Genomic DNA, 11,978 nt, shown 5'->3' with positions numbered 1-11,978 from the left:
AATATAATATAACTCATTAAAGTACAATATAATATTATAATACATTATACAATATTATATTGCATTACATTTAATACTTATAATACTATAATAATGTAAACTAAATATTATATTATTTTATTTATAATATATTTTATTATAATTAATATAGAATATATTAATAATATTTTTAATATTAATGTTATAATGAGTCAAACTAGTGTTGATCAAAAATACTTAACATGATGTTTTGAAATCATTTTAAGGGAAAAACACAACATCATGGTGTTTTTTTATAAAAACATAACAAAAAAAAACACAATGGTATTATTTTTGCATTTTTAGGGGGAAACACTTGATTGCATTTGCAGTGAACATGCATTCCTACAACATAAAATACGAATTACCTATGGTCGGTTATTGTTGTTATCTTATGGTTATTTTAATGTTCATCTATCTAGTGGCATACTATTATTGTTGTGGAAATTAAATCGATAAACAGTCATTTCTATTTTTCTAGCAATGTGCAAATGACACGTAAGTACGGCCACCTAAGTTTGTCATGACAGTTGCGTCATCATCCGCATTATTAGCATCAATATTACCATCTTTTTTCTGTGTCAAAAGTTCAGAGCATTAAAATTTGAACTGGAAGCTTCCGAGCATGGAAAAACCAGCACAAAACCATGAACTGTTGAGAAGAAAAGAGACCTGAAAATATTTGAATATTGGACCGCAAGAAACAACAGGAGTCCATCGAAAATGAGAACAGCGCGCAGCGCAATTTCTACGAAATTACATGGAATCTTGACCTGGACCATTGCACTCAACTTGTAATCTCTGAATGAATGGTGAACTCATAATTACGTTGGGCTGAAATGTATTAGTCGTTGCCAAATTAGAGAGTGACAGGTTAAATATGTGGAACCAAGAAAAGACTTGAGTGGTCTCTATATAGAGTAATAGAGTGCTTCTGTGGAATTTATTTATGGGTCATTTTAGTGGAGAAAAGATACAGTATATATGTTGAAATATTATACGTAACAAAACAAAGAGGCTTTTTTAAAGAATCACAGTCTTAATGTAAGCAAGGTTTGAATTTAGGTGGAGAACTTGTCGTGGAAGTCTATGAATTGTTCAGAAGAAGAAAATACCTGAAAATATTGGAATTTTGGACTAAAAGATTAAACAACAGAACTTCATTAAAAATGAGAATAGCAACAGAATTTCTATCTACAAAGGAAATATGTGGCACTGGAAATTGCACAAGTTATGTGAACTTCATAATTACGTCTTCTAGATCCATACAAAGTGAAATGAAATGACCTTTCCAAATTAGAGAGTGGCAAGTAAAAGTTGTGGGACCCATAAAAGACTTGACTCTCTATAGGGTAGCAGTGTTCCTGTTGAAATTTATGGGTGAGTCTAGGGGAGAGAGTTAAAAGTATCTTGAACTACTCAAGTGCACTTATCTTTGATTCACGCATGCTTTCCTGTCAAAACAAAGAAAATTAGCGTCAGAACATAGAAATTCAGAAAAGGTTCATTCGTAGGAAACTATCATGAACTTTATATACTAGAGAAAACCCCCTAAATGTTGGGAGTATCACAAAACCATATTTAACTTCAGGGGAAAAAAAGAATAATGATAACTACATTATTCTCTCCTACACTACTTTTATACTACAACAGAGCAGCATTGACTCCCTCAACGAGTCATTAATTTTGAAAAAAAAAGTTAAGAGAATGGACCCCACCTTTTCCTCTCTTGTAGTGGAAAGATAGTGTTGAGAAAAATGCCCTAGTGACACTTTGATCAAAAAAAAAAAATGCCCTAGTGACATACTCTATCTTATAAAGTATTGTTAAACTCTCACATTCTACTCCTAAAGTATCAATTTGCCAGTCATCCCCTATACCATGTTTATGGACCTACTATGGCCATTCTTTTGAATCAACAGTCAAATATGATGTTGCAATGTTTTCTCTTGCATTTCGGAAATGATTTTTCAACTCCAAAAATGATTTTCCAATTTAAAAAGGAAATAAAGGGTTTTTAAAAAAAAACTTTGGGGTGTTGTGCCAAAAGCTGTGTCGAGGAACCAAACCAAACGCCAATCCAAGAGAGCCAAACGAACTAAATATCAATGCACAAACAAAACATCAATTTTAACATGGTTCGGCAAGTTGCCTACGTCCACGATGCAAGAAGGGGATGGGGTTTTCACTAATAGAGAAGAAGAGTACAAATTAAGATTACAAATCACTCGAAGGAACAAACTAATCTCACCAACAAAACTCTTAATCTCTCCAAACAAAATCCTAACCAAAAGCTAAAAAAAATACCTCTTTTTGTGCTTCAAATATCCCCCAATCAATGCTTAATCAAAGCCCAATCAAAGCTAAACAAAAAGCCCTAAACAAAGCCAAAGAAACCCTAAAAAACGTGTCTCTATTTATAACAAAACACAATCTCAAACTGATTGGGATTCTAAAAACGAGTCTGCCACACCCTGGTGTGGCACACACCACACCCATGATAAATATGGCAGATTCTGCCACACCAGGGTGTGGCAGACACCACACCCATGACAGACAGGGCAGATTCTGCCACACCCATGGCAGACACCACATCAGGGTGTGGTGGAGCCTGTTTTGCTTATTTTTCACGTTTTTCTCAATTTCTTCCTCAATTCCTTCGTCGTTTTCACAATTCTCCACCTCGGCGAAGTTTTCCCAAAACTGAGCCGACACCAACCAAAACAAATGCCTCACTTGTTGCATCCAGTACGCTACGGCAACGGACTCTATCCACACAAGTCGAGACCCAAACGAGAGTGCGAACACTCACCTAAATGTCGGTATCTACTCACCAAATCGGCTACATCAAAACTGACTGCTACGTATCCTCTTTCCCAAGGAATCAAGCCTTCACGTAATTCACCCAAACGACCTCCAAAGGCTCTCAAACAAATAGAAAAGTCTGCAACTCTTCCCCAATATCGCCAACGGATCTGCAACTGATAGCGGCCAAACTGATACAAATCAAACACCTCCATCTGAGGTAAACCAATGGCCGTATCCAAATCATGTCCACCAGCTACAACCGAATCCAAAACCAATCCATCATCTGCATCCGAAATCAAATGATCCCCAACCTGTGTCACCTCAGCTGGAATCCCAAATAACGTAGTATGATCTGAAGTATGTGGAATAAGTTCCACCCAACGTGAAGTAGCATCACCCTTCACCTGCTGCGATATCCAAAAGACCTGATCAACACTCTCCACCTGCCGAGAGTCAAAAGTGAATCAGAAGCTCCCAAACGATAATCAAATGAGCCTCCGAATCCCAAACGCGCAATCGGATCAAATCTCACATCCTCGATGTGATCAAATGCTGGGTAACCAAATATCCGACGCCGACCAAAATCTGAAGTAGCTCCACCAGATCTAATAACTCCTAATGCAGCAGTCGACGACCTATGACTAAGATGACCCAAATATGTCGAAGCTCCAGAACAAATGCTCGACAACCAACGCCGATCCTCCTCCAGAAAGGAACGATCCATCGAAACTGTCATCTCATCTTGTCGCCCAAAGTCTCCACACCAATGAAGTGTCTCCTATTATCGTGAGCTCGGCACAAACGCAAGAAAGTACCCCTACCAAAGCTAGAACAACGAGTTACCTTTCTTCCAATACACTTCTTCTAATTGTTATTGATTTCTAGGACTTTACACCAACGGGAACTGATCGCGACCCAATAATACCTAGAACAATTACCAACTGCGGAAACTACAAAACGATTATCTCCCAATGATGCCTCCTTGAAAAGCCCCCAAATGCCTAACTGAACACCTCCTAAAAGACCCCTCGCTCGATGGATAGGAGTGCCAAACTCCACCTCGGTCTTGCTCATCCCAATGTGCTCAAAGGACTTCCATCTGCAGGTCAAAGCACTCCTCAACAACCTATGCACGGCATCACCAATCAAATATCCTAGCACCAAACAACATCACAATCTAGCCAAATCCAATGAAGTCGTCAGAGCTCTATCAATCACTGTGCTCCCAAGAAAATAGTATAAGTTACTCTTTCTGACGTCCTTCATCACAATCATGGACCCAAATGTAACCTTCAAGCGTGCATCCGCCAAGGTCACCCTATAGCCTGCTGCCTCCAAAGGTCCAAGTAAAATGATATTCTTCTTCAACTGAGGAACGAACCTCACTCTAACCAACTCCCAAATCACCCCATCACTCATCCTGATCCGAACGGTATCGATACCACCAATAGAGTATTTGTGATAATTCTCCATGAGCACGAAATCCCCTCTTTCCAACTCCTGAAAGCTGGAGAACCAATCCCTCCTAGGATAAATATGATATGTAGCGCCCGAATCCAACATTCACTCTGTAGAGTAGGCAACACAAACTGACGGCAGTGCAGATAATGAGTAGCCTGAAGAATCCGAATCTGAATTGTTACCACTAGTCTTGACAATATTCACCTCTGAAGCTTGTACAACTTTCTCCTTATTCTTCCCGGCTTGATCATTCAACTTTGGGCATTTAGCTTTCTAATGTCCATCTTCTTTACAAAAAACATACTGATTCCTACGAATTCCAAGATGTGCTCCTCTAGAATGTGACCTTCTACCTCGGTTTGGACCATTTGCCCTTCTACCTCGGTTTGGACCATTTGCTCTTGCAACCAATGCCCCCGCTACCGGCTCAATAGAAGTCTCATTGTCCTTCTTCCTGAGTTGGTAATTCACTAATGCAGCGGTGACCTCACTATATGAAAGAGATGTCTTCCCATTAATAAGAATAAGGACAAACGTCTCATATTCCTCGTCGGCCAAGGAACTCAACAATAGCAACGCCTTGTCCTCATCTTCAACAATGATATCTACATTCGCCAAATCTGCAAGAAGCTTCCTGTAGTGGTTCATGTGATCATTAATGAATGTCTCATTCTTCAATTGAAAGTGATAAAGCCTCCTCTTCAAATGCAAGCTGTTTTCAACGCTCTTCGTCAAGTACTTGCTCTCTAGGACCTCCCAAATCTTCTTCGCAGAAGTCTTATTCATCACATCATATTTTAGATCTTGAGTGAGACAAAACCTAATCACACCAAACGCTGTCTGATTCATCTTTTTCTAAACCTTCTCATCAATGTCGTCCGGTTTCCCGTCCAACTCCAACGTAACTTCCAAATTCTACGCATTGAGCGCATCCAAGACTTCGCATCGCCAAAGTCCAAAATTGTTAGTGCCATTGAACTTCTCCACGTCAATCTTCATCTAGTGGATACTCAAACTTTGGACAGTCTTCATACCTGAAGAACTACCCTCAACTCCCTCTTTCTCGGTCATAATCCTTAACACACCAACAACCAATGCGGAAACAAATGAAGAATAGATCCAAAACTGAGAAAAGAAAGAAGCTTTACCGAAAAGATCCCACCTTTCTTACCAACTGAAATCCTAGACGAGCTTCCCAAATCGATCTACTCCTCCAAATAGCTCAAGCGTAGCCCAATCTCTGATACCAAATTATTGTGCCAAAAGCTGTGTCGAGGAACCAAACCAAACACCAATCCAAGATAGCCAAACGAACTAAATATCAATGCACAAACAAAACACCAATTTTAACGTGGTTCGGCAAGTTGCCTACGCCCACGGGGCAAGAAGGGGATGATGTTTTCACTAATAGAGAAGAAGAGTACAAATTAAGATTACAAATCACTCGAAGGAACAAACTAATCTCACCAACAAAACTCTTAATCTCTCCAAACAAAACCCTAACCAAAAGCTCAAAAAAAAAAACTCTTTTTGTGCTCCAAATATCCCTTAATCAAAGCCCAATCAAAGCCTAAACAAAGCCAAAGAAACCCTAAAAAACGTGTCTCTATTTATAACAAAACACAATCCTAAACTGATTGAGATTCTAAAAACGAGTCTGCCACACCCAGGTGTGGCACACACCACACCTATAACAAACAGGACAGATTCTGCCACACCATGGTGTGACAGACACCACACCCATGACAGACAGGGCAGATTCTGTCACACCCATGGCAAACACCACACCAGGGTGTGGTGGAGCCTGTTTTGTTTATTCTTCACGTTTTTCTCAATTCCTTTGCCGTTTTCACATGGGGAACTTTTGGTTAGAAGGGAAAATCATTTGTGGAATTGCAGAAAACGGAAGAAATGCACATAAAGACTAATTACACATATATACCTTATCATTTCCCCTATTTTCCACTTATATGCACTCCCCTCTTTTTGATAGTATACCCAAAAGTTCCCTCTATTGTACTTTAAAAACCTTCTGTTATGCAAATATAAGACATTTCCTTTGAATTTTCTCATTTGACACTAACAAGTTAATATTAGAACTATTTCTCCTTTAATATATGTTACTGTTATTGTTAAATCCTTCAAAATTCTATTTTCAAATATACCTGTGGTAGGTTTAAAATAGCACAAGGTCCCTAATGTTTTTTCATCTCTTTTTTTCCCCTCTCCTTTATGGAGGAAATCTAATGCTATTATAAACCACTCCAAAGTTCGGAGGAATTTTGTGAAATTTACCCTTTTCAAAATCTGGTTTGAACAAAGAGATGGATAAAATATATATTCCCTTGTCCTAATAAAAATAACAGTCATTGTTTAACTCCTAACAACAGTCACGGTCACAAGCCGTCAGTTTGCTAATCACCTCAAAATTGTGTTCTCTCAGTCTGAGTCTTCTCATCAGTGCTCATAACTGAGATTCACTCAATTGGTTTGTTAATAATATCTGTGGAAAAAAATGGTCTTTTGCATCAGGGTCGTCATTTCTATCTAATCCTCAACATACTATTCTCATTGTGCTATAAATACAAAGCCAGGTTGGATCAACAAGACTCGTACTCCTCTTTAGACGATAATCGTTGTGCAGAAATGGACTTCATTGACCCCCCACTCTATTACGCCCTCATCCTATTGTTCTCTGCCTCCTATTACGCCAATCTAGCCTCATGCAGGCCTCACAACAACTTCACTGACGTCCAATCCCTGTTAGCCTTCAGAGATCGAGTCATAGATCGAAACGGCATTTTGGCCACCAACTGGACCACCGACACCTCCTTCTGCAGCTGGATTGGCGTTCAATGCAGCCGTCGTCGCCAGCGAGTCTCAGCCATTCGCCTTCCTGGCTTCGCCCTCGGCGGCGCAATCTCTCCTCACGTCGCGAATCTGTCTTTTCTTTCTGAACTAGTCCTCAGCAACAACTCCCTTACCGGTCCTATCCCTGAGGGCTTGGATCTCAAAAGTCTCATACTCGAAAGTAATTTTCTGACGGGTAATCTCCCTTCGACAATCTTCAATATCACTCCACTTGTCAACATGTATGTTGGATCCAACAATCTTTCAGGTACTCTCCCCTTGAACAGTAGCTTTACTGCACTCCCTAGACTAAGAAACATATCCCTTAGCTCTAACCATCTCACTGGTGATATCGTTCTGTCTGCTTTTGCTCTGTGTCCCGAACTCCAAATGCTTTCTCTGTCTGAAAATCACTTTGTTGGAGGCGTACCGGATGATATTGATAGCTTGTCCGGGCTCAAATTTTTATATCTCGGTAAAAACCAACTTAGCGGGACCATTCCAGCTTCGTTAGGCAACCTCACGGAGCTCACTGAACTCGATCTAGATCGGAACAAGCTAAGCGGAGTGATTCCAGAGGAGCTTGGAAATCTACACAATCTGCAATATCTTGCATTGCAATTCTGCAACCTGAGTGGGTCGATACCGATTGGTTTGCTCAACTGTTCCTTGCTCAACTTTTTTGATCTTAGTTACAATGAGCTCACTGGTCATGTACCTGTAGGAATAGGGAAGTCACTTCCTCTTCTCAACTGGTTTAATGTTGGTAGCAATCAACTAGGTGGCAATCTCGAATTCCTCGATTCCCTTTCTGGATGTAGGAATCTAGAGTTCCTTCAAATATGGGAAAACAAGCTGGAAGGTGCACTTCCAGATTCCATCGGGAATCTCTCATCAAGTCTGCAACTCTTCCTGGCTTTCGAAAACAGTATATCGGGTAACATTCCCTCTGCATTGGGAAATTTAAGTGGCCTTACCTTTATGTCACTGCATATGAATGAGCTCACCGGGTCAATACCATCGGCTATCACAAAGTTGCATAGCCTTCAGTCGCTGGTTCTCGCCTTCAATAGAATAAGCGGCTCAATTCCACCGGAGATAGGTCTATTGACAAACTTGAATGTCTTGGACCTGCACTATAATGCAGTCACCGGGTCAATACCAGATACAATTGCCAACATCACCAAGATCCAACATTTGTGGCTACATAGTAATAAAATGTCATCGACAATTCCTGAAAGCCTATGGACACTAAGCAGCCTCCTTGAGTTATATCTATCTGAAAATACACTCAATGGCTCACTTTCTCCACAGGTTGGAAACTTGAAGGAACTGACTTTCTTAGACCTATCCATGAATGAATTATCAGGTAACATCCCTAGTGCTTTAGGAGCGCTTCAAATGCTTACCGATATGGACTTGTCTAGAAACTCACTGCAAGGTCAAATTCCAAACACGTTCAATCAATTATTTAGCGTCATCAATTTGAACTTGTCACACAACTTTCTTTCGGGGCTTATACCAGATTCTTTGGCCAACCTCTCTTATCTTGATAGCCTTGATCTTTCTTTCAATAAGTTAGAAGGAAGAATTCCAAATGGTAGAGTATTCTCGAATCTCAGCATCTCTTCTTTGATTGGAAATCAAGCGCTCTGTGGAGCACCTTCATTAAGATTTCCACCTTGCTCTAAAAATGTTGCCACTAATAGTTCGACGAGAAAATTGAAGTTGCTGAAATATATTCTACCATTTACTGCTTTTGGTATTATCCTTGCTTGTTTGGGTCTTACTTATATATTCAATTGGAAGAGGAAGGCAAAGACTTCGGCTAAAGCTGATGACGCACATTTACATGATAATAGAGTAATTTCACAACGGGAATTACTTCGAGCAACATCCAACTTCAGTGAGGCCAACTTACTGGGAAGAGGAGGCTTCGGTTCAGTGTGTAGAGGATGCCTTGATGACGGGATGCTCGTAGCAGTAAAGGTCTTGAATTTGGAAGCGGGAGGGGCCTTAAAGAGTTTCGATGCGGAATGCCAAGTTTTGAGGACGGTTCGACACAGAAATCTCATCAAAATCATCAGCGTGTGCTCCACTATAAACTTTAAAGCTCTCATCCTCCAATTTATGTCCAATGGAAGTCTTGACAAATGGTTGTACTCTGGTAACTACTTCCTGAATCTCCCCCAAAGATTGAACATAATGTTGGATGTGTCCTTGGCTCTAGAGTACCTTCACCACCACCATCCACATGTCGTGCTACATTGTGATTTGAAGCCTACAAATGTTTTATTAGATGAGAAAATGGTAGCGCATGTGAGCGACTTTGGCATTGCAAAACTTCTCTTTGGTGATAGTAGCTCCATAATATCAGCAAGTACACCGGGCACCATAGGCTACATAGCTCCAGGTAATGAAAAATAATGAAAAGAAATCCAAATTATGTTGATCCAAACCTATCCTAATAATCTTCTTATACATTTGTTCTGTTTGGCTTTTCTATTTTCTACACAGTCCTAAAAAAGTTTTGAGAAGTTTACCCTTTTATTCAATAAGTGTTGCTTTCTTTTATGAGGTCGAATTGGCTCCCTATATGCGATCATGGGAATACAGGGCGTTAATTATCCAACCCTAAGCTAATCCAGGTTTCATGCTTAGTCTCTAACATATAGTTTTTTTATAGGATTTAATTCATTCCAAATGTTGTGAGTTTTGAAACCTGAATGCGATTAGTTTTGTTTGCAAATAGATCCATTTGTTCCGACAGATACGTGGAATATATGCGTCAAATAGCTTGCACATAGATAGATAGGTAGAATTTTAGTTTATTACTGATTATACTGATAGTTTTATTATTTAATGGACATATTATTAGCGAGTACTCTTTTTTATTGACAATAAAACATGTAAGTACATTTTTATTGACAAAGGAATGTTGGTTCTTCTAAATAAAAAGGTTTCTATGTTATTGAAGTAGTTGTACGAATAAAATGACAAAATAGTCCAAATTAAGCAGATACATAAACTAGTGCTGAATTTCAAATTTTGACAACCGTTTGAGAAAGAGAGGTTGAGGTTAAAAAGAAAAGTGTACCAGGTTTTTATATCTGTACATCATATTGAGTAGTCTTCTCTAAGCTACTAATCTATATTATATATAACTAAGTAACCTAGTCTAACAAAACTGAATGACTAGATAATGATCAATAACGCAATCGACCATATTATTATCCACCTAGGGTGAGCATATAATCTCTTTCTCCTGTGCTGATTCATTATGTGTGGAACAGAGTACGCAACTACAGGTGCTGTGTCTAGAATGGGTGATGTCTATAGCTTCGGTATTCTACTACTGGAAACATTTACACGGAAAAAACCAGTTGATGCCATGTTTGCTGGAGAATCAAACTTGAGAGAATGGGTATTGAAAGCATACCCAAGTGCAGTACTGGATGTTGTAGACTGCAATCTCCTGTATGATTATTCTAACCATGACGGATATGCACAAGACAGAGCAACCGTGCACTTGTGTTTAGTGGCCATCATCGAATTAGGACTTTTGTGCTCAAATTACTCTCCGAGGGAAAGGATATCAATGTCAGACATGGCCACAAGACTTATGAAGATAAAAATGGAACATTTTTCAAATTTTCCAAATTAGCAAAAAAAATTTATCTCTGTAGCCCATAACATGATAATAATTGGATTTCCGATTTTTCTTCCTTTCTTTATTGTAACTTGTCTCCGTGGCAGTGTTTATTCAATATCATAGTTTTTAGTCACAATCTTAGATACGTGAGAAAAACGGTTTCACTTGGTATGCTGGCGGCAGTTGCTACAGTTTCCTTATTTCCCAATAACAATTTAGGGTTTGCAAGACAAAGTTGCGCTTTGGACTTCTCATGCACAATGATGACATCCAAGATAAAGTTCCTTCCTGATATTTACGAATGAGATTTTAGAAAATTCACAGAAATTCTTATTGTCAAAAAAAAATTCCTATGTTAAGTGTAACCTCTAGAACTATTTAGTCTGTGGAACCAAAAAGGTAAAATACCGGTCGGTTTTGTCGTGCCCCAAAACTATAGTGGAAACTTATAAGTACGGGTTACGCGACAGCAGCGACCTATGCACAAGACAAGTTCTGTGCACAAGTTAAACCTGACACTTCATATAACATAGCTATCTCAAAATATACATATACATGCTTATGATAGTAGCCCGAAACAAACTGTGTGTGTGTATATATAATACACACACACTCGTTAGTTACATTCCACAACCTTACCGTTGCAATTATTTTACGACGCAAACACTCTTTTTGCTGAACATAACACCACTGGAGTTGTGTTTTTCATATAATCACTTCTTTATAATGCCCACGACCAAAATTCGGATTATTACATCGCTATCTCGGATCTTAAAAAAAATGGAAAAACGACGGGTGAGCTAAAGCTCAGTGAGAACATTTCCCACTAGAGTTCCTAAATATCTAACAAAATAAAAATAATAATTCCCAGAAATAGTGAATTATAAGTTTGACGCAGGATATTCCAAAAATAGCAAAACATGGTCCAAAAATAATATATTGTTGTTATATTCAAGAAAGAAAGCGCAAGTTGAATATTTCATACATAGTTTAGAATCAAAATCACTTTAAAAACAAGTAATTATTAAGAAGTAAATTGAATTATTAAACTTGGCAAAACCAAAATATTATTACTTTCTCAGAATCACATTCAAATCTCAGAATCTCAAATCTCAGTGAGATCTACATAAAATGTGAGAATCACCTGATAGATCATACTAAGGCTACGAATTATAGCTCATTGGCATGG

At 38.8% G+C, this 11,978-nt stretch overlaps 1 protein-coding gene across 1 annotated transcript; it reads left to right on the top strand.

Moving 5' to 3' along the window:
• Positions 6,934 to 10,801, top strand: LOC109841332 (LRR receptor-like serine/threonine-protein kinase EFR). The gene is made up of 2 exons (XM_020410271.1): positions 6,934 to 9,550; positions 10,431 to 10,801. Exons 1-2 carry the CDS (start codon positions 6,934 to 6,936, stop codon positions 10,799 to 10,801), a joined length of 2,988 nt encoding a protein of 995 aa, XP_020265860.1.

The sequence above is a fragment of the Asparagus officinalis genome, chromosome 1 (genome assembly GCF_001876935.1).
Source record: "Asparagus officinalis chromosome 1, Aspof.V1, whole genome shotgun sequence".
Classification (NCBI taxonomy): domain Eukaryota; kingdom Viridiplantae; phylum Streptophyta; class Magnoliopsida; order Asparagales; family Asparagaceae; genus Asparagus; species Asparagus officinalis.
Note: the sequence above shows the minus strand (reverse complement) of the source record. Positions and strands in the feature narration are given on the sequence as shown.

Excerpts from the sequence above, each read along its gene's own strand:
- LOC109841332 (XM_020410271.1), top strand. The coding sequence starts at position 6,934 with ATGGACTTCATTGACCCCCCACTCTATTACGCCCTCATCCTATTGTTC. Across the intron at positions 9,551-10,430 it reads CATAGGCTACATAGCTCCAG|AGTACGCAACTACAGGTGCT; the intron begins GTAATGAAAAAT and ends TGTGTGGAACAG.